Below are 27,447 nucleotides of genomic sequence, written 5' to 3'. Positions count from 1 at the left end.
ATATCGCAATCGTTTGTGTCTTGGAGGCGTATAAATATAATCGTGACAAAGCATCGTGAAAGAAACGGAATTGATCGTTGCGATTAATATTGCAATCGCTCTAGTCAAATTACACGACAGTCATAAGAATCATCTCTTATCATTTATCTTACGATCGTATTTAAATTACCGAGAATACATATCGCCTGCAAATAATCGAGAGCGTCGAAAACTAAATAGATCGGATAACTGTCGTATTACGCGTAAGTACAGTACATGACGTCGACAACACGAACGTATTATGAAATTTGTTTATGTTTTTTCATCCACGCGCCCTTTCGAACTTGCGCGCTTTTCAAAACATTGCGCGACCGTAAATCGCGGCGGCTACGGCGCGGAGTGGGGAGTGGGGAGGGAGGCGCGCGTCGCCATTGGTCGGCGCTCGCGAGCGCGTTCCGTCAGCTGGTACGCAGTCAGTTCGTAGCGCCAGTCGTGTAACGTGGGCAATGCGGACTCGCGCGCAAATGGCGTCGCAGTGCCATCATGAGCGAGAGTGTGTCGTGCAGTAACGCGAACGGGCCGCGTCCGGGCGCGGTGCCTCGCGGCCCAGCCTGACGGCGAACGTGCGGAAACGATATTGAACGAGTGAAGTTACGGAAGGAGGATAATTTCCGGCCGCGAAGCCGCTGTTCTGGAAGCCATCGACGACGGATAAGAGCGACGCGAAAGAGTGGTAACAGGAATTGTGAAATAGATCCAGAAGGTGAGTGTGATACGGAGCTTCGTCCCGTCTCGTATCGTATCGTATCGTATCGTCTTGTCTTGTATTGTTTCGTTGTGTGCGCGTATGTGTTATATGCCGTATTGCAAATATTGCAATGCGCGCACGCGCGCGCGCGCGCGTGTGTTCGTTGATTCGTACGCGGATTGTTTGCGCGACGAATGTCGCGCATTGAATCAACATCTGGTGCGCGACGTTGAACGAGCGTATTTTTTCTCGATCATTCCAAAGAAATGAATAGCCATAAACGTGAGATGAACGTAATAGTGACTCGTGAGCGCGAGTTCTTAACTGCGTTCTTTATTCTGTGAGGGGAGGGAAAGAAAGAGAGAGATGGAGAGAGAAAGAGAGAGAAGATAAAACAGAAAACGGACGGCACTAGTGACGATAGAGGAAACATGCGGGCTATTTCCATGAGACGCGAGACAGGCGCGATAAAAATCGAGACGCAGAGCGGAGTGACGCGATAAGGAAAACCACGACGCAATGCGTCTGAGTCGATGCTTAACTTCACGAGCTTTGAGCGATTTGCCCCTTGAACAGAGAAAAAGCGTAAATAGAAGATGGAGAGGGGGAGACGATAACATGAAAAAGTGAGAGGATACTCGCACTTCGTGATCCGCTCGTTTTAATTATACTCTATTATTTTTATTCTTTTCTCGTGCTAGATTTTATTTTCAAAGAGAGAGAGAGAAAATAGCGGCTATAACGCGTAGATCTATCATTGAATCGAAATATAAATCCGCGTATAGATGCGTATTGACAGGTGACACATGTATATTATTGTCAAATTTTCTTTTTGATACGCTAAGAGAAACCACTGTAAACACGCGTGTTCGATATGTGTCAACCTCGTGTATCGTACGAGATCACAGTAAACCTTAGAACTCAATGAAAAATAGGAATTCCTAATCTCCTGTTTACTATTAAAGGTATATTTTGAACTCTTGTTTGTTCGATGTACAAATATTATATATTATGTCGAGGACGTATGTTTAACGTTTCGAGCGAATCAAAACAAAATAGTGACGAAAACAATTCTATTGCTCCAAAATACAATTTTTTTTTCTACATTATTTGACATCATTCAAGAAACAAAAAAGATATGTAGGAAGTATCAAGGATCGCCGTAATATATTTTTAACACTTTTTAAGCGAATTAAAATGAGTGATAACAAAAACAAATCTATTGCATCAAAATGCAAAAAAATTGTTTTTGTCACTATTCATTTTAATTCACTTAAGAAATATTACAAATATATTATGTATGCTATATCCTATCCTTTTATTCAAAAAACACAAAAAGTACAGCTGCGATAATGCTAAAAGCAGAATTAAATTGCGAGAACTACATTTAATTAATAATAAATATTGAAAGTTATATAATAATGTAAACTATTGTAGTATTAATATAATATACTGTGTGAGTATATTATGTTAATTTAATTTTTTAATTTAATTTCTTTTCTTTTTTCCTATATAATATTTTTGTTTCAATTATATAATTGTTAATTATAATTATACTGTAATATATTATGTAATATATTATAATTATTTAACAATCTGATTTTACTTAATTTGATTATTTTTTATTAAAGATTTAATTTATACTAAATAAATCCAAAAATAAATTATTGTTTTCGTTATGAGAAAGTCGCACGTGTACTCATATGCTGCGATTAGCAGATTAATACCAGCAATTGAACACCTAAAAATATTACATGAGTTAAGATTATCTTCGCGTATCCAAGCCGATTACTCACATACGGAACCGATTAATATGTTGGCACTAATTGCGCGGAATTATGATTATCTATTTATTATTTTTATGTTTACCTTTTTTATCTCAGCAAAAATATACTAATAATATATGCGAGAATACGAATAAAATGATATCAATCAATCGAATTTCACACTTAATTAAGTATTATAAATCAGTATTGAAATTTAAATATGTAGATAATATGCATGAGTGATTTCCTAAATCAAATTGTTATAACGTTTTACAATGAAACTATATAGAAAAGTACGTCTGAATTAAGACGACGTAATAGGGAAATTTTCCATTATCCAATTAGAGTCAGAAATAGCAATGTCAGTTTTTCCGATGGATCAAATAGAGAAATGTCAAGAGCATCATCTAGAATCAAAATTAGAATCAAAATTAAATTTATCAAATTTAAATTTTGTTAACACGCATCGATATCATTTGCTATATATTTCATTGTAAATTATTTATGTTCTATTTCGTATTATTTTGAAATTGCTTATCGTTCTTTATGATTATTTTTAACCGAATTATTTTTATATTTGAGAAGATTGCATTATTGTTATATCACACGTATTCCGTACAGATATTCATTTTTATTTAAAATCCAAAAACTAGCAGAGTGTGCGACTTTAATAAACAAACGGATAAGGCATTTGACTTCGCCCTGTGACACAATCAGCTCAAGAGGGTCAAAGGGTATTAACATTTCATAGATATCGAGACCTACCAGCATATTACAGCATAGAATTCAAAAACTGACTATTTTGTTTTTCGTGGGGGAAAAAATTTAAATAATTTTATATAAGAAAATTAATCAATTACGTATCTATGTATATGTCAAAAAATTATTTAACAATTAATATTACAAATACAAAAATTGTGTGTGTGTGTGTGTGTGTGTGTGTGTGTGTGTGTGTGTGTGTGTGTGTGTGTGTGTGTGTGTGTGTATTTACTATATTTTTTTATTATATACATTATATATATTTTTTAATACACATTAATAAATGTGCTTTTTTCACTATATCTTTTTCATTTAAAGTTTTCATTTGAAATTTTAATTGCAAAGATATGTTAAAATTATGTGATAAATAATTGTTTTCTTTGGCACTCTTTCTAAGAAAAAATTATCATCGAATTAGTCATAAAAATCATAAAAAATTAAAAAAAACGTATAAAATTTAATTTTCATTTTGACAATTAAATTTTCACGAAAATATTTTGTGATGTTTAGCTTAATAATAATTCGGAAAAAATAATTCTGACGAAAGTTGAATAGTCCGCAATTTTCCATGTATCAGATGTTCACGATTCGAGATAATAGCGAGACACTTTAATATTTTTTTTGCCGCTTAATATTACAATACTGAATTCCTTGGTTAAAAAAATAACGCGCAAAAACTTGCATAAGATTAGTAGATTAGAAAAAAGCATGTCTTAGAATCTGATAAAAGTTTACGGAAATATAAAAATTTACGAATTATGCGATCGTGATCGAAGGGAAAAAATAGGTTGCGTCAGATGCTACTAATAAACCATCTGGGATCTAATCAAACTAACTGAATGATAACGAAAAATCCACCAGAATAACTGGTTATAACGGGTGATATCTCGGTTCGTGAATATATCGGTCAATCCAATGTAAACTTCTCTATTCGTGTTAATAGATTGCATTAGTTTGGGAACTTCCGCATCGGAATTTATGTTTCGTTGATACGAAGCCTCTTAAAGTTACGTGGTTGCTCCCTTAATTGTCATTCCTTCTATTTATAGCGTCGTTATCTCTACGCTACGTTAAATTAAGTAGCTAGAAATGAAATCTGGAGCTCCCTACACACAGATTCTTGCAATTGGAAACCGTATACATATCAAATATATAACCACACTGTGAAAAAATCGTTTGATTGTATCAACAAGACGTATCTGATAGAAGGCATTTTGGTTAAACCAGAATTTAAAGCAGAATTTTCTAGTTATTATGATCGAGTTATTCGAGTTATTATGATATTTCTAGTTATTATGATGAAATTCGATCTTTTATAACTAAAACGTTTATAGACTTTATTACAAGGATTTGATTATTTGATATTTTCTAGTTGAATCTATAAAACTTCTTATGTTATATTAACTAAACTTGAGCACAGTGATGCCATTTTTTTGTAAATTTAATATTATTATCAAGAAAATTTGGTAAATTTAAAAGGAAGAAATTAATCGTACTCATCTGGTAATTCCTAAAAAAAATTCTGATTCGTCCATTTTCCAACAGACATACTGGTTGAATCTATCAGATTTCTAATTAATGTAACTAGATTTTTTCTCGGTGCAGGCAATTAATATACTTCTAAAACTGAATTATAATAATATCAATATCAGTACATAAATTGAGATATCGAGGATATCTTACTAATCCATTAAATAAAGCTGAAATTAAAATTTAATTTTATAATCATGTCAATATCGTGCTAATATCACTGAGAATATTAAGACTGAAATAATAATAATAATAATAAATAATGATGATAATAATAATAATAATAATAATAATAATAATGTAATAATACTAATATCAATACATTTTAAAATTTATTGCTTCCTTTATATTTAATGATAATAATCGGATAATGAATTGATTTTGTGATAACTTTATAATAAGAAGAAAATGATTTAAATATTTTTACATACTATTTTAAAAAGATATTGAATCAACTAAAATGTGTATTTCAGATATGGAAATATAGAGATTTTCAAGTTAAACAGCTACAATGTTAAAATGAATAAAATTAAAATAAATAAAACTAAAATATATTTAGTTCTATCCTAACTATCATGTTAATTTATAACAAATCTTACCTTATCTTACATTTGCATTCTTATATTGCATAATTTAGCAATGCAAGATCAAAGTCGATTTATTTGAAATATATTTCATGCCGGATTTTCGTGAGAAATGTTTAAGAGCTCCTCGAAAAAAATTACTCTAAAATAAGATATTTATTTTTTATAGAAATATACAGATTTCTCAGACAAAGATAGCTGAAAAATATTTATTATCCAAGATTGACCGAATCATTGTTTGATCGTGTTCATCAGTACATCGGACACGTCGTCGCGTTGAATTGTCTCGGCTGCGTTTAATTTTAGCCAGCATGTAATAGTATAGTTAAAAGAAAAGTCACTGACCATTGAGAATTCCATCGAACTTATAACTGTACGGCTGAAAATCGATGTTACGACTGTAAAATCAGTTGTACGTTTTCGGTCATTCAACCGAGAGGCGGGGATCCGATTATTTCCCACACATGTTATCGCGAAATTAATTACGTATCGACAGGAAGCCACCACCAATCGAGGCTTTAATACTTCACAGCATGATAAAAAAAAACAGTTAATTGACAGATGTTTCATTATATTATATTGCCAACTAAAATTCTCTTATGCAATTCTTTTACATAATTTTTACTTCACGCGCATATATGTATAATTGCACATGCCAAAATATATGCGTACGTGTGTTACTTATCTTATTTATAATCTATCATATAATCGACTTGATGTGTTTAAACTTCGCTGAGTAATGTCTGTTATCGTCGAAGTATCGAAACATACATATTTACGTGTCGTATACGATTCAACTTTGAAAAATATATGTATAAACTCGTATATATACCACACACACAATATCAATTCTATAATATTGATTTACATAACGTGTTTAAGCCGCATTGAATTTTTATAGCTTATACTTAGGCATATACATACAATATATATCTCTCTCTTTCCTTCCTTTCGTGGCACTCAAATATGATATACTTAGAAAAAAGGGGTGCGTTTGTGAACTGAGTTTATCGCAGGGTATCGATAACTGATTGTGAGACTTGTTATGTCTGTCAAGCCTTTCTTCTATCATAGACTGTGCTATGTGCTAATTTCTTGAAACGGGGTCGTCTAATCCTGCTATTTTATTTGAACAACCCCATTTTAAATCACAGAACGTAAATCAGATATAGTCGAATTTTTCAATTAAGATTCACAAATCTGTCATCATAATTGTTCAAAAAAAATCGGCAAATTATAAAATTTTTTGAGTAAATAAATAAAATTACTTAGAAAAAATTAAATAGAGAAAATTTAATAAAGAAAATTAAGTAGAGAAAATTTCTCCCTCTCTCTCTCTCTCTCTCTCTCTCTCTCTCTCTCTCTCTCTCTCTCTATGATTTAGAAAATTAATTTTCTAAATCATAAAAATTTTCTTAAATTAATATTTATCTTATTCTTATTGATTGCTGAAATGTGTTATTTGTGTACGAATGAAATATACGCAATGTAGACTAAATGGAAATATATTTCTCCAAAAATGTGATTTTTTAGATTATATTAATTTGCATATCAATATTACCTCACAATCGCGCAGTCAAGAGCTCCCGCGTTCTGTCGACAATTTTAATTCGTTTCATTCCTAAAATGATCGAGAAAGCCCGGTAAACACGCGAAATGGACACACTAGAGTATCGAGATTCGAAGGGATCAATCGTATTCGCAGAGGATCGAAGATGCAGGCGGAATTGATTTATCGGAAGTCGCCGATGACGAGCCAGGGCGGTTTCCATCGTCCTGGCAACGACAATAAACGGGAAAAAAACGGCGGACGGGACTCGCGCGAGGCGATACACTCGGGCCACTTTATGATATCGGACTTCGAAGCTGAAGCTCAGGACGATGAGGACGATCTTGCCGTGCCGGTGCCGGACCAAGAGGAGACGCAGACCACGAAGTTCCCGATCGCCGCACCGCTTGGCTTTTTTCACGACAGATTCGCGAATAGCGGCCTGTACATGAGGAGCTCCTCCCAGCAGTTGAGCATCGAAACGTCCTTGAACAAGCTTTTCCAGTGCATGTCTCTTGCCTACAGGTGAGTTCCTCCTTTTTTCCGGCAATTTTTTACATAGAATAGCGATAATATAAGTTTAAGGTAGAGTTTATATGTTGAATGATTTTTATATATATTATATAATTGAGAATTTTTTTTGTTTTCTCAAATCTTTTTAAATTCTTTATTTTTTTATAAACGGGAATTATATATTATATAGCTATGTAAGAACTTTATATATATATATAAGTCAAAATTAAAAATAACTATATAAAGCTTCCTTGAAAATCATTAAAATTCCTCGTTTTAAAATGGATAAATTATTCATACAAAATTAAAATTATATAAAAATGTTAAAAATGTTATATTATATAATTATATAATTTATATATGATTATATTATTTGTAAATGAGACAAATTACGCCAATTTCTCTTTTCTTCTCAATTTATTTTTATTTTGAGAATTTTTTACATTAATATTAATATTACCATCCAATATATAAAATTAGAATGTTATTTAATCAGCGAAGTTACAAGCTTTAAAAGATAAAGTTAAAAAGAATTGATATCGAAAATCTTCCTCGTTTTTCTTGAAATAAGAAACTTGAGTTCTCTTTTTAACAAAAATGCATTCAAATGTTATACGAGGTCAAAAAGACACGGAGACCGAGCACGTTCGAGTCACCCGATAATTGATTTCATTGCGAGATTAAATGAAATAAAAGGTAAATGAGACAATAGATCTATTCGTTGTGGTTTCACTTTCCGCAACTTTCTCTTTTCCGAATGTAAACCTGTTTGCCCCTTTTTTCACGTAGATAATGCAAAAAGATATATCTGAAACGAATAGATCTTATATTCGTAAGATATGATTTCATTCTCTCGAAGAAAAATTATTCTTGCTCCGAAAATAAAGAGTCATTCCACGACGTGTTTTGCTCGCGCTCGGCAACCAGACAAATGCTCCGCCGGTTCTAGGCTGACTAGTAGCATTCTCGTTGATAAGAGACAATTGAATTAATGAAAGAGAGGCCATAGAACCAAACGACAACATCGCAATTAAGCGGTCTCGCTAAAGTCGCGCGCAGAGCACGGCTTCTGCCGACAATTTCCGTTTTTCCCTCGCGACGATGCCGCGAATATTTCCCGTTGCCGTAAACAATTCAGTTAAAGTTAACAGGTGTAACTGCGATCCTACTGTATATTCTATATATTCAGGTTTAACTGTGATCTTATTGTTTCATTTTATTAAAATTAATGAATTTAAAAGGAAACAGACTCAATTGAAACTCGATTAGGTGCTTTCCATTTACATCAAAACTCAGATAAATCTCACTTCTGTCTTTTTTTAACATGAATGTCGAAGAAAGACAGAAGTGAGATTTATCTGAGTTTTGATGTAAATGGAAAGCACCTTAATTCCAACCTATTTTATGAAATAGTTCTATAAAAATGATAGACATATGAAGGAAATTAGCGCACACATTGAGAACTGTAGTTTGATGATATAAAAAAATTAGCGCAAAAAATAATATACGTTAATCACGCATATACATATATATTATGTGCTGACGTATTAGATATGTACGTTACAGTTAATCAGCTCATTGTGGCATGCATGCAGCAAAAATTGCTTTAGTTTTATATAGATTTAACGGTGCCTATTGTAATCGCATGCAGAGGCTCTTAATAATAGATAAGATCTTTGAAAAATATCGATAGAATTAATTATTATGTAATCAAATAAAAACACAGCAGATCAATTTCTTTAATTTTTTAGTTAATATTTAAGATATGGATTGTTTTCTTCAAGAAATAGCAAAGAAACAATTTGATATTGGATATATAAATAAATAAAGTAAACAGATTTGATAATAAATTAATAATAAAGAAATACTTTAATATATACTCTATTAAGATAATATGTAATTTAAAAATAATTTATTTTTTTCTACACGATATATGTTATTTAGTTTAGTTTGCCACGTGTAAAATATCTAATGCGATTTGATAAAAAGTTGCAAGTCATTGTTAAGAGAGCAGACATAATCTGAAGATAATATCAGTAATATAATTTAGTAGGTGTGATATATTGATACCACATATATATATATATATATATATATATATATATATATATATAATTTCAACCATAATTTCTTCGTAAATCTAAAACAATATCGCGTTGCATAATATCGATTTCCTCTTTCGATGTCTTAACAAACATGAGGCCAAATTAATTATATCTTTGACGACCCTGGAAAACACATCATGTCAATCGATCTCGTTGGAACTCATCGCGTTATTGGAGCGATAAAGTTTTGAAGAAATTATCTTCTCTTGTGATAATGACGCAATATTGGGGAATGTAAATGGCCGCAATAACAATATAAATCGGATCAACAAGTGCGTTACGATAAACTATTTCTGTTATTCTAAAATAACGAATGATAAAATTCAAACTTGCGCGATATATAAGATAAGAGATTTCTTGTGTATGGCTTACGTAACGAATTAATTTCATTATGAAATTATTTCTTCTCACTTTTAAAACGAATTTATCATTAAAAAAATTTAAATTTACACACTGAGAAAAATCGTTTGATTGTACCAACAAGACGTATATGATTGAAGGTATTTTGGTTAAATCAAACAAGAATTTCTAGTTATCATGATAAGACTCGATTTTTTATAACTAGAACGTTTAATAGATTTTACTATAAGGATTTGGTTAGTATTTTCTGGTTGAATCTATAAAATTTCTTGTTACATTAACTTCTTTGCTTGCCGTTAGGCGGCGAGCCACTTTTAACTTAACTCATATTCAATATTTGCTATGAAATGTATATAAAGAACTAATATTAACATTAAATCTAAAGTATATTTTTTCTCTCTTACGAGCAGTAGTGCCAGAAAGACGACGCTAGCTCTCTGATTGTGTGTGTTTGAGCTGCATTCTCTTCTTGCATCACTGTTTCATCATCATCAGTTTAATTTCTAACAAACTGAATTTAAAATAATTTATTCAATAATCTGGATTGAATTTATCCAATAATCTTGTTGGAATTTAGAATATTAAACAGATTTTTGAAATTAGATGGAAAAAATTTTAGACGACTTGGTGCTGGTGAGTTTAGTATTATTAACGAGAAAATTTGGTAAATTTAACAGGAAGAAATTAATCAGATTACCAGATCTCATCTGGTAATTCCTACAAGAATTTACTTCTGTTAAGCTAGCAGGACCAAATTAGCAAAATCAAATCCAACCTATCAAATTATTTAGTACCTATTTTGTACTAATTTGTACCACTAATAATAATTTTGTACCCTGTGCAATTTCGAAAAAAATCATGACACTGCCACCTTAATATTAAGTCAGCAGGACCACAATAAAAAAAAAGAAAAAAAGAAAATCAAGTACAGAAATATAACGGACTGAATTTGTACTAATTTGTACCATTAATAATAATTTTGTAACCTGTGCAATTTCGAAAAAAACCATAACACTGTCACCTTAATATTAAGCCAGCAGGACCACAATAAAAAAAAAAAAGAAAAAAAGAAAATCAAGTACAGAAATACACTAAACTGAATTTGTACTAATTTGTACCATCAAAAAAAAACTTAATATATTCATCCCTTCTGCTTCAAACAACCCCCAAGTGAATTTAGCCCTATCAGTCTTAAGAATAAAATACTCGTTCCCATTAGCAGAATCAATCGCTACTTGTACATTCGATGTGGCATAATTTGTACTACCAAAATATAAAGTTGTAGATTTTGTACCTTCGCCGATTATTCAAAAACTACCCCCGATCCTCATCAGTCTCAAGAGTAAAGTACTCGTTCCTATTAGCAGAATCAATCGCTACTTGCGCATTCGACGTGGCATAATTTGTACTATCAAAATATAGAGTTTTAGATTTTGTACCCTCGCCGATTATTCAAAAACTACCCCCGACCCTCATCAGTCTCAAAAGTAAAGTACTCGTTTCCATTATCAGAATCAATCGCTACTTGTACATTCGATGTGGCATAATTTGTATTATCAAAATATAAATATACTTATTCGATATTTTATATACAGAATCATAAAAAAGAATAAGTTTTATTGCTGAATGTAATATTAAAAAAGAACAATACGGTATAAAAATTGAAACTTTATATTTATTGTTGAGACTGATGAGAGGGTAGTTTTTGAATAATCGGCGAGGGTACAAAATCTAAAACTTTATATTTTGATAGTACAAATTATGCTACGTCGAATGTGCAAGTAGCGATTGATTCTGCTAATGGGAACGAGTACTTTACTCTTGAGACTGATAGGGCTAAATTCAATTGGGGGTTGTTTGAAGCAGAAGGGATGAATATATTAAATCTTTTTTGATGGTACAAATTAGTACAAATTCAGTCTAGTGTATTTCTGTACTTGATTTTCTTTTTTTCTTTTTTTTTATTGTAGTCCTGCTGGCTTAATATTTAAGGTGGCAGTGTTATGGTTTTTTTCGAAATTGCACAGGTTACAAAATTATTATTAATGGTACAAATTAGTACAAATTCAGTCCGTTATATTTCTGTACTTGATTTTCTTTTTTTCTTTTTTTTTATTGTGGTCCTGCTGGCTTAATATTAAGGTGGCAGTGTCACAGTTTTTTTCAAAATTGCACAAGGTACAAAATTATTATTAGTGGTACAAATTAGTACAAAATAGGTACTAAATAGTTTGATAGGTTTGATTTGATTTTGCTTATTTGGTTCTGTTGGCTTAACAGAGGTCAAGAATTTTGGTTCGTTCATTTTCCAACAGACATACTGGTTGAATCTACCAGAATTCTAATTAATGCAACCCGATTTTTTTCTCAGTGTACGATGTCAAGATTTGACGTGGTTTGCAAAGTGTCGTAAATTAAGGAGATGCGAGAAAAAAAACAATTTATATTATTTGATAAATTATTTCATTTAATAAATCTTCTATAGTCGCGAATAATTTTTAAAGATAAAATACTTCAAGTTCTCGAGCGAAAAATAAAGTAAAATTAAAAATAGCTTTATCCACACAAGCATGTGTTTTCTAATATAAAATCTTGAACTTTGTTTATATGAATTTCAATGATATGTTAATTTAATCGAGATCTAGGTTGGGCGTTACATCGCGGAAAAAGGATAAATAAAGCGATTAAGGATTAGTTTGCACAGTAATAATTATCGATTGAAACGTATCTGTTGGAATTCTTATTGGAATATTACTATATTTTAACGCGGAATTTACGTTGACGTTAGATAAAGTTAAAAAAATAATTCCGGCACAGTTGTTATCGAGTACGCTGATCATTGTATTTACGATACCACACAATGACATCATCTTACAGTACTATACAGTGGTTTTCGAGTAATATATTCTCGCAAACAGCCTGCTATACACACAAAATTGATTCGGTACGTAAATTTTATTCTTCTTTAATTACAATTATTACTCGGAAGATAATTGATCGAAATTTCCATTTCACATCAATTCATGTATTAAAAAATTACATAGTGAATTAAAATGAATTACAATATATAATTGAAATATATAATTGAATATATAAGTATAATTATATATAAATATATAATTGAAGAGAGAGATATAAATATATAATTGAAAAATAAATTTTTGCAGAAATATTGCATAACAGACAACTATACATTATGTTTTCGTATATTATTTATGTGATTTTTTTAATGTTTACGTTCTAACTGATTCATCATATAAGGAAAATAAGAAAATATTCACGGTACAACAATCGAGAATTGAAGTTTATACTTTACGTCAGCAATTTAATAAAAATAGAAAACGCATCTTAATAATTAATCGTGCTCACATTTCATCTTATTTATTCATAAAGTTATATTTATTTATTTTTGTGAATTATAAAACACAGACTATTAAATTTCTGACATCATTTCATAAAAAACTATTACTTTTCAACGTATCTGTTAAATTCGCAACCAAAATTTTGAATCTACTAGTTATAAAAATTATATTGACATTAAATTTATATTATATTTATATTAAATTATATTGCAATTTAAATATATATCAATATTGAAATTATATTAAAATATATGTATATCAAAAGATTAAAAAGAAAATGGCATAAGAGCCAACGCGCGATAATTAGAGCGCAGAGAAGCAACAATACTTCTTTCTTTTTTCAGTATTAGTTTATTAAAAAACACATTATAATAACAAAAAGCGAACGTTTTGTTATTATAATGTGTTTTTTAATAAACTAATACTGAAAAAAGAAAGAAGTGTTGTTGTTTCTCTGCGCTCCAATTATCGCGCGTTGGCTCTTATGCCATTTTCTTTTTAATTTTTTGATTACTTGAGCCAAATCTCTAATTATTAAATATGTATATCAATATAAAATAAATGTGGATTAAAGAATTATATTAAAGAATTATTAAATTCTCAAAGTATACGTATAAATTATTATTTAAATCTACAATTCATAGAAGGTATTTATACATTTTGTGAGCTTTTTACAAAAAAAATTATAATTATATATATTAATAATTTATAAAAATTTATTTTTTTATTTTTAATATAATCTGGAATCTCTATAAAAATACATTATTTTCAAACTACTAATAGTACCAAGAGTCATATATGAATGATAAAGCGGATCTTATCATTTACTATGATGTCTTAAACAACGCGATAAACATCGAATGACAAAATTAGATAATTAAGAAGTATTTTTTATCGTCTTCATTATTATTACATCAGTACTACATTCGAAAAAAATGAACGAAATTTACGTTGTTAATTTAATTTTTATGAAATCGTTGCACGCGTTGGCTGTTTGTTCTTACATTTCACACTGCATAATGTATGCTAAATGCACGTTATATCATTGAATTAATCATAAGATTCATTCTACGATAGTAATGTAGAATAAGAGCATCGATGTGTTCGATAAAAATCTTCGCAGAGTTGCCGCACTACGGAAAATAAAATCTATCAGATGCAGTTCTTTCCGTGTTCGTTCCCTGGCAGAATGATTTACGATGCAGCTTGAACGTGCATTATGAGTTGAAAAAGATATATTTTATTGAAGAATTTTTATGATTGTACTACTACTTTGACAATACTGAGAGACAATGAGATAGACTTGCCGCTTTTATTAGCCTTGGATTGCTGACGTAAATCATAAACTTCAATTTGCACGATCGTTGCATAGGACGTAAATATTCTTTATTTGAGGACTCGAGCAAATAATTTGTTCACATACTAATAAAACGTTAAACTCATCAAATTAAGCCAAGTCTATTAATTCCAACAACATATATATATGTAACTTTATTACTGAATACATTAATGAAACTCTTAATTTATTCGCTGATTTGTTCTACGTTGTAATATTCCTTTAAATTTTCTTCCTTTTCCTAAATAAAATGTGCTTTATGATCACTTACTTAAGTTTCATAGTGAATGTATCTTCAGTTTTTCCTTACGTAAGCGCTGTCTGCGTATCATGAGAAAGTTTGCTCTTTCTTCGCATGCTATCACTTTACGCCTTACATCAGCGAATTGATATATTTCAAGCCCATCTTTGCGATTAGTCAAATTCAAAGATTTACGTCAGCAATCCAAGGCTAATAAAAGCGGCAAATCTATCTTATTGTCTCTCAGTATTAAAAATGATGACAGTTGCTTGAAAATTAAAAGTCGATGATTTCTCGATCAGAAATGATCTCCAATTATACGATTTTTTTTTAAAGAATTAAAACACAATGTAATACGAATAATAATAATAATACGAATAATAAAATCATTATATAAATATTTTCTTCAGCAGAAATAAACTTTATTTCGATTTTATTAAGTGCATAACAGCTCCCTCGCGCATAAAACATAATATTAACACAATATAATATTACAAACTATAGACTTTAATATCGATTTCAAGAAAGAAAGAGAGATCATCGTCCGAATCACGCCGGACGCATCGCTTTCGTGCGCGACGAATCGCGAAAATGCGAATCACACTAGATTACCGTAAAAGCCCTCCTCTTCTCAATGTGTCTTTTATCGACGCAAGGCCGTTACGTCATCACGAGCCGTACATTCGTAGTACGTACGTTACGCCGACAACGTAACACCTCTCTACGACGCGCGACAAGCACCCGACAAGCACGCGTGCGAGAAGCCGAGAATCCGTGCGAGCCGAGAGGCTCGTCCACTAATCCACAATCGGTGGCCGGAATCTATTTCCGTTCCCTGGCTATTCGGCTCCGTATTTACAGTACTTGATAACATTATACGGAAATCGTTTATCACTCGCTTGATATTCGAGGAAAATGCCCGCAATTTCCAGGCAATATATCGGAATGCTCCTCCTAATGAACGATTTTTTAACTCCAGATTTTTCAACTCATTTAAAAGAAATTTCATATATTAAATTTTCATTTATATTTTTTAATCTGGAAATATTGTATTTATATTTTTTAATCTGGAAATATTGTATTTATAGAAATTTAATATTACAGATTTTTATAAGGCTAATTCGAAAAGATTTAACTTAATAATTTAATAATTATAAATCTATGTGTGAAATTAATTTACTCTTTAAATTTATATTAAATTATATCCAAAATTATATTTCAAATATTCTATATAACGAGAGTTTGTCCGAGACAAACGTTGAGAACAAGACGAGTAGTTTTCACGGTATGATCTTTGCTCTCTTCTTATAATTCAGATAATTAAAACTGCAAAGCGCTTAAAATAAAAGTAATATCGAGGGATTTATCGACGCTTATCAAAATGAGCGATTGGAATTTCTTTTATTTGTTCTATAGGCTATTTGTGTCATTATCTTATTCTGTCTTTTGAATATTATTTTACAAACGTATTCCCTGTTTTGTCATTCTCACATTATTGTTCGACAATGTGATAAAATCGCGACTGTGCTACGTGATGGCATACATGATGACAATCCGAGTCATATATCGTGCAACAAACACATAAATCGTTATCTGATAATGAAATTCCTTAGCATTATGTTTCATTAAAGTTGTGAAAAAATAAAGAAGGGGCGAGTACCCGATATTTGACGTCCTTTCAGGCAAGCAAAATTTATTAAGCAATTATGAGAAAAGATTTTGTACGTAAATTATATTATTGAATTATATTATTGAATTAAACTTAATCAATTAAGAATTATTAACTTGCGTTAAAATCTTGAAAAATAATCAGAATCTGTTTATTATGATTTTACAATTTATATTTATACAACCTTTAAAATCGCGATATATTAATAAGTGAAGTATAGTGGACTTATTATTATTTCAAGAAATTTTTTAAATAAGCAGGTTTATTTCATATTTTTTTAATTAATTATTTAACTAATTAATTTTCTTATAATTTTTTCATTCCTTCATTTTTCTTTAATTTTATTTAAAATTTTTTTATCATTAATGACGTAACAAAGTTAGCAATAAATAATAAGTAAACAAGTTAAAATCCAATCAATATTACTTATAAAATTTATTATATGCGTATTTTTCCGCAAGTACGCATTGAAATTGCGCTTAGTTGATAAATAATTTTACTATCCTCTTTTGTAGTGAAAAGACTTGTAATCATTTTTTTCACGTATAACATAATATACGCGTTTTTTATTATATTATTATCACAAAATGAAATACATAAATAATTTTATACAATCTGCTGTAATTTTAAATAACAAAAATTCAATTTTGCTTCTTTATTGCTTTAAATATGTGAAAGAAAGAGAATATTACACATGAATATTGCAACTTTATTTTATACATGTGATTAATTAATTATATACTGATAACAGATATACGATAATTTTTTTATTTTTTAATTCTCTTGATGAAACAATTAGAACAGATATATCCAATAATTTCGTATGATAATTTCTTTATTTTTAATTCTATTGAAATGAAACAATTAGATTGTCTTATAAAAATTGTGGGCGAAAACGATATGACTCGATTTGTCAAAGCGATTTCTTTCTTCAGCCATGTTTTTTCAATCTATGCTATAGTTTATCTAATCACTCGCACACAATTAGAAAAATCCAAGTAGCAATAACTCGAAAAGAAGACTAGGTCGAGCAGGGTCTAATGCCAAGGAGAAGAACCCTCGCCACCATCACGAGATACGAGTAAATGTGTGGAAATCTTCCGACTACAGATATTTTCATATTGTTGACTCTTCGTCGGCGATATATCGACGAACGAGGCGATAACGAAAAGTCCGCCTCAGAGAATTACAGTCATACATTCAGAAATTAAAAATAAACGCATTTCTCTGCTAAATTCCATAGTTAATATATTAATGTATATTGATATCCACCATGTAAAAAACTTATTTATTAATGTAAAACATATTTAAATATTTCTATTATTATTTTATTAAATTATTGCTTATCGACTTTCTGTATTATAAATTCATCTCTTATCTATGTCTGTATAGAGCATTAACAATTGCAAATTACAAACGCGAATAAATTTTAAATGATCTTATAAATAAATTGTGTTGGAATTATATATATTAATGATGATAATACTTATATTTTACGACGAGAAGCATATTTGTATTGGAATATTACATCAACCTTATAAAAGATTTTTAAAAAAGTATATTTAATTATATTAATACCAGAAATATCAGAGAAAAATACTATACATGCATAAAATACTATACATGCATAAATGCGTAGTTTATTGAACTCTCGTGGAAATTCACTAGGCGTTCTCGCTAACTGCGTCTCGCAAAACTCGCACAAAGCAAATGGTCTTTTCCTGCGATAGAGCAATTGCTGATAAATTTGTCGAAATTATAAATAGTCTCGTTTACTGACAAAATTATTACACGTTTATATAAAATTACTGCGATGTATTCGAGGAAAAGAAATTATTGCATTTAAAAATTTAAATTTTTGAATTTTATAAAATCAATTTTATTTTATTTTATTTTTTAATTTTATTTTAAAGGTTGACTATGATATTCGATTAATGTTAAAAATTAAAATGTATTATCAGAAAAAGTATAATTGAAGTATAATTAAATTTTTAATGAAAAAAATTCAAAATTTTATATTAAAAAATACATTTGCGATATTTATTCAAATTTTTAAATGACATTCTGTCTTATAAAAATAAAATAATTATATAAAATAGTGAATATGGAAAATTATCTTTAATTAATTATATAAAATTAATTATATAGAATTTGGATCTATAGGTGTCCCACAGTGGGTATGACGTATGGGCATTTGGATTTGTTCCAGACAGAAGCTGACATCGCCCAAGTGGAATCGCTTTAAAGGTATCAGATTGAGATGGAAGGACAAGATCAGATTAAATAACGTGATCTGGAGATGCTGGCACATGCAATGTAAGAAAAAAATATTTAACATTTTCATTAATTCATTGATATATGCTTTCAAAATAATCTGCGAAATTAAAATATCTCCTAATTTAATTGTATTGTTTATCAAGAAAGTTGTTTATTTATTTTTCCCTTATCAACAGAATATCGTAATAATCTTTATAAGTTTCTTTATCTTTTTCAATCTATTATCATATTCAAGCTTAATCTTAATCTTCATCATGAATAAATGTATATTATCAATCAAAATACTAATCAATACATTTATCAATCAAAATCGAATCAATTCCTGAAAGTGCTTTTATGTTTAAATATTATACTGTCCATTTGAAACGTTTTATGCAAGAATGAAATAAATTTAATTTGTGAGATTTATTTTAAATTTAATTTTTACTTTTAAAATGAATTATGAATATATCTTTTGTATATTTAAAAAAAACTTATATATAATGTTTTATAATTTATATATAAATTTTGGATTTGTGGATCGTGAAGCCTACCCTTTCTTTTTAGCTAAAACACTTCAATTTCAATCGTATTCGGTTTATTGACAGTTTAATTACTGCGATACGCAAAGTGCTACTTATTCGAATTGATATAGCTGTCTTGGTATTCTTCAAATGTGTGACCGGATAAATAATTATCCGTCTATTTAAAGAGCTCCATCTCTCCGCGTGCTACATTTGCTTCAATAGTACTCACCTGGCTTACGTCCAACTTATCATTACGAGCCGGGGGAGCTCGTTTTATGTGTGTACACACGTTTCTTAAACTTAATTAACTAATCACTTCGTTTGACGAACACGAAAGATAGCTTAAAATAAAGATAAGAAAATCATCTACAAAATCGAGAGAAAAGAGTAATACGTGTGCTTTCGCGTTTGTAAAAACTACGTACAAAAAGCCCACTAAACTACTGAAGCTATTAAAACTATACGAAAAAATAAAAAAGAAAATATATGATCAAATTATTTTATCAAATTAATTATATTAATTATATTAATTAATGATATATTTTTGCGTATTTGTGTTTTAATTATTTAAGAGATTTCTTGAATTGTATGTGTGATACACCTAATTTATTACACAAAGTGACGATAGTAAATGTATATTCATTATAAACCGTAATTGTGTCTCATACACCGTTTTTTTTTTTAAGCTTCGCTTATCATCGACGTACGACACACGTTAATCGTAGTATAACTGTGGTGTTAAGCACGGCAATTTAAATAAACCGATATATACTCAACTTATCGTCCAACGATTACCGATTACAAAAAAACGTGGAGCTGCAATTTTTCTACTTTAGATAAAATTATTTTATTTAAATATATCACTTGAAAATCGCGAAATTGGATTTTTTATTACATTTTTATTTAAATTAAAATATGTATTTACAATTCTTACAAATAATAATTTTTTTATATAACTTTAACAAGGTAAAACAGATATAAAAAATATAGTTGTACATTAATAAATTCAATATATACATTTTACAATATTTTAATATTTGTAAAGATAAAAAACCATATATTCAATTAAATAATTTTTCCCTTTCAGTTATATTGAAGCAAAATACGCTGGTGTGCCAATTTGCGTCGCCACTTGACGTTGATACTCATAATAAACCTGAGGTTTGTCCCCTACATCTAATCTCAAAATTCCAACGATATATTACATTTTTACAAAATATGCAATTAATTATACAAAATTGTTACTTGCAACAATCGCAGAAAAATTTATATATTTGTAAAATGTTCTATAATAATAATTTGATCTTGTATAATATTTGTAGTTCAAGCATCGTACTCATTAATATTAATGATTATTAAACAGCCACGATTTGTATTATTCAGTTTTACTCAATTACGCAATTGGAAAGTGTCTTTATCGCAATTGGCGGCAGCTCGTTTGATTAGATAATTGCGTTATAACAATGATAATTCCTCGAAATGTTGTTAGCAAGCCACATTTCGCGCAACATCGCGCAAGAAGTTAGAAAATCCGAATAAGCTCATGAAGTTGTAAAAGTGTTTTTTATGTTTGTACAATAAGAACTGGTGTGCTCTCTTAGTATAAGTGAATTAACGACATATCTCTTTATCAGGCGGTGGTCTTAGAGGGAAAATACTGGAAACGAAAGCTTGCGGCCGTTACAGCCGAATACAAGAAATGGCGTATGTTCTACCGAAACAAGATCCTTGGCTGGACGAGCAAAGATGGCACAGAGATGGTATGTAATATTATATTTAAAAAATATATAATAAAAAACTAAGATATTTAAAAAGATATTAAATATCTTCATGGCTTTGTAGAAGAAAGATACAGAGAATAATAAAATGATAACACATAAATGAGTCATATCTAAAATAGGAATATCTAAAGCTTAAAAGGATAACCACTATAATAATAGAAAAAGTTGCTCTAAAAATTTTTATTTTCGAGTCTTCAATCCAAAATATTTTTTATAAATATTTAGATAAATTCTTTTTTTAATTGTTTCTCATTTCCACTATATTTTTTAAATAAAAATAATAATATACTTGGAAAAAAATAGAACCATGCTTCTTCGTTTTTTATCATACAAGTGTGTAATATATAATACGAAATTTGATTTAGATGGAATCAATGGACATGTTAGATTGGGGCAATGGAGGCGGAACCATCGGTAACTTCGGAATGAGTATAGGAAATGTATTCGGTGGTACCAGCGGAACTCCAGGCGGAGAGAGTATGATGGTTGATGAGGATTATATGGAATTGATGACTGACACCCTCTTCTCGACCATCAGTTCAAATCAACCAATATATTTCCCCGATCCTAGGGAAATAGGTGATTTTTTATTTTTCTAATTAATTAATTTTTCGGAATTTTCAAGATTTCCGCTTACATGCAAATTTTAATTTCGGAGAGTCGTATTTGCTCGTTATTAAAAAATAATATTTTTTAACAAGAATTAATATCAATAATCTTAATATTAATATCGATAAAAAGTTGGATAATTGATTAATAATAAAAAGTATTTTTTTTAATAATTTTTTTTTATTCTATGTATCATTCTGCATGAATGTTACTTCTGTATAAGTAACTTAAATTTATTATATGCAAAATGTGATTCGATAGCACGTGGTGCCAGTTTAGCGGACTTCATGCAACCTAGTCTATGTCCTTTACAACCAACTCTGGATGATTTTATGGACACCTTAGAACCATTGCAAGGTAAATAATAAAGATGTACACTGATTTTGAGATTTCATCTTAAAGAACGTTTTTCACATGTTGCATACTTTTTTTTATTTTGATTCAAGAATTCCTAAACTCGAAATTGCCTCCTGTACCTGAGGAGGACGATATGTTTCGGAATAATAGTTTAAGCACTAATTATTCTGATCTGGACCTGATGACACCAATTAATCAGATGAACGAAATAGGCGAGGATCCAACGACGATAAAGAACGAACAGGCTTCGCAACATCAACAACTATCACAAGAAGAGCAAGAGGCTAGTATGCAGAATCTCCAATATACCGCTAAAATATATACTCAGCCCCAAGCTGATTCAGCAAGTGTATATAGGAATAGCATGTAAGCACAAAATGATTAAATCTTTATGCAAATATAATAAAATCTGATGTTTATAATTCACAGATATATCACACTGTTTTGTTTAGAACTATGAATGAAGGTTACAATGCTATCCAGCCAAACTTCGAGTCTACTACGACGAGTCAATCCACACGAGAAAAGAATAGAAGTAGTAGGACGACATCGTCGAGAAGTAATCGTATGATACAGCAATCCCAACAGCAACAACAGAATACGTATCAAGCAACGAGCGCGCGGCAACAAAATTCAGGATTCCAACCGCAGTCGCAGCAACCGCAATCTTACGCGATGGAAATTCAGACGGTACAATTAACACCGGTACCAAACCAACCACAATCAATGCAGATCAGTGCGGCGCTAAATGATCAATCGGCGACAGTTAACTCCAATCAGATATCCTCAATTGCTGCTGCCGCCGTGCAGAATCTAGTGACAGTACAGCATAATTTCGCCGCGCAACCCGGCAATTCATCGTTGCAGACACAGCACCCAGCAATAAGGCCTTTACCGACTACGCCTCCAATGTCCAGCAAGCCTTACAAGATCGTTCAGCCGCAGCAGCAGTGTTACAAGTTCCCGAACCTCATACAAAACCTCAATGCTCAACAGTGTAAATTTAGCACTAATAGCTTCAAGGTAAAACCAAGCAATAATGTTTGTTCATGGCCAAGTTTACGGCCAAGATAGAATTGCAGAGATATATTATGTTTATTTTTTAGACACATCCGACGCAACAAGTAGTATCAGTTTCTTCGACGGAGCAACCGTCACAGTCGCCAATATTGCTACAGTGTAGATCTACCGGTTTGGATCTTACTGCGCCCGCTCTGCACCCAACTAAACTGCTACCTCAACCGACAACGTCCAACGCGGAGAAAGAAGAGATTTTTGCTGTACCCAAGGTCCGTATCTCATGCGTATATATGTGGTATATAGAGAATATTAAATCTTCAATTTTTTTTTTAAATAGCACTAATGTTTTCTAAATATTTAGAATTGTAATTAACTCTTAAACTAAATTTAATAGCTAATTTACAAACTCGAAATTCAATTATATTATTTATACAAATAATTACTGAATAAATTAGCTTAGTTATATCAACCAAAAAATATTCGATTGAAATTGAAAAAATTGTATCGCATTTCTTTAGTATCAAATGAAAGGAAGAAATAGATCACGAAGCAGCTCGTCTTTAACAACACCCAGAATACATCCACCACCACTGGTATCCGCAGTGAGCGATCCCGCTCTGAATCTGAACAACAATGTCTTGCTTGCACATTTGCTCACAAATAGTATGTATATTTTCATCATAATGTTACTATTCATGTAAGAAAAATAGGTGTTTTCCATTTACATCAAAACTCAGATAAATCTCACTTCTGTCTTTCTTCAACATTCATGTTAAAGAAAGACAGAAGTGAGATTTATCTGAGTTTTGATGTAAATGGAAAGCACCTAATATATATGTCTTATTAGAGATCATCCAAGAATATCATTGTATTATATATATACACGATTTATAATATATACGACATATCTTCTCTCATAATAGTAATTAAATTTAATTAATTACATTAGTAAAATAAATATTTAAAAAATGCATTAATTTATTCTTAACCAATGTTATATTTATGATAGAAATAACGCAAGTGACGACTGCGCAACATATCACGACCCCGGTGACTGTTCAAACAATGCAGACATCTAGCATACAGCAGCAGACGCAAACGCAACAACAGGTATTAAATCATCACTCGATTTATATTATATAGACATTCAATTTCATTAAAAATCAATTATCTATATTTTTCTACAGGCAATGCAACCAACTACAACTCAACAAATCCTTTTAAACACTAATAACCAAACACACCAGTCTCAAAATAGTCCTGGTTCACCCAAAGATAGCAGTTCTAATGCACACAGCCCTCAAGCTTTAAGCCTTAGTCCTTTGCACAGTCCTATGAGTATAGGTAGTCCCTTATCGCCCACTCGCGGATACATCAAAGGTGAATCAGAAAGGGGACAATATAAGGAGCAGAGACGTGTTGGCCATATTCATGCGGAACAGAAGCGTAGATATAATATCAAGAACGGTTTTGATATGTTACACAGTTTGATACCGCAACTCAGTCAAAATTCAAACGCGAAATTGAGCAAAGCCGCAATGCTGCAGAAAGGAGCGGATTACATCCGACAACTCAGAGCAGAGAGAAATCAATTGAAGGAGGAAATGGATAGCCTGAGACATCAGATTGAGTGCCTTAATACATCTATTAGGTATGAGATAATTTTTATTTCAATAAGGAAAATATAAATAGTAGGTATTAAAATAATGTGTAATAACATGCAAAAACGAATATGTTAAATATATGATTATAACTACATAAATTGGATAATGCTTAAATACTTCATGAAATAATATTCTTGTAGTAATTGTCAATCTATGCTTCCTGCAACGGGTGCTCCAGTTTCTAGACATAGAACCAGTAAAATGAAAGAGATGTTTGATGAATACGTACGTACGCGCACACGAGAAAACTGGAAATTCTGGATTGTATCCTTTTTTTCTCTTTAACATCATATTTCAAAATGTCAGGAAGAAACAAAGCAAAATTACAAAATATGTATGACATCCTACAAGATTATCTTTCTTAACAAAATAATCAGTTCAGTGCATTGCTGGAACCGTTGATGTTGTCCTTCAATGCTTCAGTTTCAACTGCGAGTATTGAAGATTTATATAGAAGTACAATAATGTGGGTAGAGCAACACTGCTCACTCGTCGATCTCAGACCAGGTTTGTATGTACAATAAAACACTTAAAAAGATACATATAAAGGTATCTACAGCATATATATTCTTTCAGATGCTTTAATCTATAAATAAAAAAATTAAAATAATAGAAAGTAATAAAATAATAAATAAACGTACACATATACACACATACATATATAGTAAATGTATTCATCTGTCTTTATAAAAGTATCATTTTCAGCTGTTCTGAATTCTCTAAGGAATTTGTGTACTGCCACTGATATTTTATCAGATCCGGCCCGCCTACCTGAGGAAGCACTCGCGGCAGTTAATCGGACGGAACGTCGACGATCCATGCAGTGATCAAGTGCGCAAATTCTTGTTACAATCTGTTTGTATAAAAATGTTCAAGGTTTAGATATATATATGAATGTAAGGGATGACAGTTACCGTATAACTTAAATTATAGTTATGCAAAACAAATAATAAAAAAAGTTTGTTACTTGATAACAGAATTGCAAACAAAGAAATAAGAATAAGTGCAATTCCTCTTTTTATTGCGATATCATATTGAAATCAAAATTTATTTTAGAATATATAAAATGTTTTATATATAAATTTGAATAAAATATACATACATACATACATACATACATACATACATACATACATACATACATACATACATATATATATATATATATATATATATATATATATATATATATATATATATATATATATATGTATGTATGTATGTATGTATGTATTACACAGTACATTATACTGGAATGTATACTAATGATGTTGATATGTAGCACAATTATGTATAACTATTTTTGGTAAAAAAAAAAAACATTTTGTGTATTTTCTCTCATAATTATTTTGGATAATAATTTCTAGAGTTGCATAAAAAATGTGTTTCTAATAATAAAAAATTTTTCAATATCATTTATAAAATATTTACTTGCAGTAGAGAGAAAGCTACTTACACATTTATATCCCCAATTGTCCAGTAATTAATGGTAAATAAGTGATAATTATACAGGATAAATATTTACACTATAAATTTTTATATTATGAAGAGCCTCGTTCGATTGCTTTGCGAAATATCCAGCTAATAAAAATATGTTTATTAAAGTGAAAATTTAAAATTTTTGCTGTGATGAGATAATTAGGGGGGAGATTTTAAAATTAATAATTATATATCTTTTTTAAAATTGTTATACGAATATATATTATATAATATACATATTTTAATTATGTAATATATATCAAACAATTGATTAAAAATTACATACATACTAATAATTATTAATCACTGCAAATTACACCATGAACAAATAGTTTAGATTCAATCCATTTCTTTGAGAAATTTTCAATGAAAATTAAATGACACATCAAAAACAAAATTAGTGTCACTATCATTGATAAACTGCAATTCAAGATAATCCAGCAGTTAAGAAATTTTTGAAAAATGATTTAAAAAGGAGATACATAAGTAATTTTTTTAATATGAATTATCAATTATTTAATAGATATATTACTATTATATTGTAAATTAAGCAAAAAGGAATGATATATTTTATATAGAATGATGATTATATGGGCGATATAAAAAGGGGGTTGCTCACAAATTACGTTTGCACTGTTATGTAATATGAGATCTTTTATTATGGAAATTCATGATGTACAAATCACATACAAAAAATTTGAACCGAATATTAGTTTAAGTTACAAAGGAGGCTCCTACATATTGTAATATTTTTTCGTTAATGTAAAATATATATAGTCAAATTTATAACATTCGAGATAAAAAACAAAATAGTTAATAGTATAACAGCTAAATTTTTTAATTTCGTTGTGTATTTTATTTGTTGTACTTTGTAATATCTAAAGTAAAATCCTATTTATTTTAGTATTACGTGACATGATTTTTTTTTCTTTCTTTTACAAAATGCAATATATAGAAGCCCTCTCATACAGACAAACACACATTGTATATGTATATGATAAGTGATAAATAATGAACTCGTCGAAAAGGGATGTTTTTTTGTACAATATGTATCATAAAGATTTACATGTGTTATTATTCCAATGTTATAACAACATGAAGAAATCTGAACTATTGTATTTTATTTTTTCTATGCCTGTATCATATTCATCACTTTTAACTGTTATAAATAACAAGTAATTTTATATATACATACATGGTCATTGAAACATATTCCTAAATCAGTTTGCATTAAATAAAAAATTTGAAAAATT

The 27,447-nt window shown here is 30.0% G+C and overlaps 1 protein-coding gene across 5 annotated transcripts; it reads left to right on the top strand.

Annotated features, from left to right (window-relative positions):
* Positions 1 to 454: 454 nt before the first annotated feature.
* On the top strand, positions 455 to 25,839 carry Mondo (MLX interacting protein mondo). Of its 5 annotated transcripts, XM_083107715.1 has the most exons (16): positions 455 to 742; positions 7,072 to 7,440; positions 18,711 to 18,817; positions 20,372 to 20,445; positions 20,919 to 21,044; positions 21,431 to 21,644; positions 21,936 to 22,031; positions 22,121 to 22,397; positions 22,484 to 23,054; positions 23,138 to 23,320; positions 23,570 to 23,714; positions 24,061 to 24,161; positions 24,239 to 24,702; positions 24,856 to 24,979; positions 25,093 to 25,222; positions 25,421 to 25,838. In XM_083107715.1, exons 2-16 carry the CDS (start codon positions 7,082 to 7,084, stop codon positions 25,540 to 25,542), a joined length of 3,093 nt encoding a protein of 1,030 aa, XP_082963841.1. In that variant the 5' UTR covers positions 455 to 742; positions 7,072 to 7,081; the 3' UTR covers positions 25,543 to 25,838. The 5 variants fall into 5 exon arrangements, with proteins under 5 accessions (XP_082963841.1, XP_082963843.1, XP_082963844.1 ...); XM_083107717.1 differs by lacking the exon at positions 7,072 to 7,440 and having other exon boundaries at positions 456 to 742; XM_083107718.1 differs by lacking the exon at positions 455 to 742 and having other exon boundaries at positions 25,421 to 25,839.
* Positions 25,840 to 27,447: the final 1,608 nt, after the last annotated feature.

Source organism: Camponotus vicinus, unplaced genomic scaffold (assembly GCF_025532165.1).
Source record: "Camponotus vicinus isolate PSW18456_S1 unplaced genomic scaffold, iyCamVici1.0 SCAF_9, whole genome shotgun sequence".
Taxonomy (NCBI): Eukaryota; Metazoa; Arthropoda; class Insecta; order Hymenoptera; family Formicidae; genus Camponotus; species Camponotus vicinus.
The sequence above is the reverse complement of the archived record's forward strand: the minus strand, read 5'-3'. Positions and strand labels throughout refer to the sequence as shown.

Bases quoted from the DNA above. Each gene is read 5' to 3' on its own strand.
- Mondo (XM_083107718.1), top strand. From the start codon at position 7,082: ATGCAGGCGGAATTGATTTATCGGAAGTCGCCGATGACGAGCCAGGGC. The intron at 7,441-18,710 runs GTGAGTTCCTCC...GATTTGTTCCAG, and splicing joins TGCATGTCTCTTGCCTACAG to ACAGAAGCTGACATCGCCCA. The intron at 24,703-24,855 runs GTATGAGATAAT...ATATTCTTGTAG, and splicing joins TGCCTTAATACATCTATTAG to TAATTGTCAATCTATGCTTC.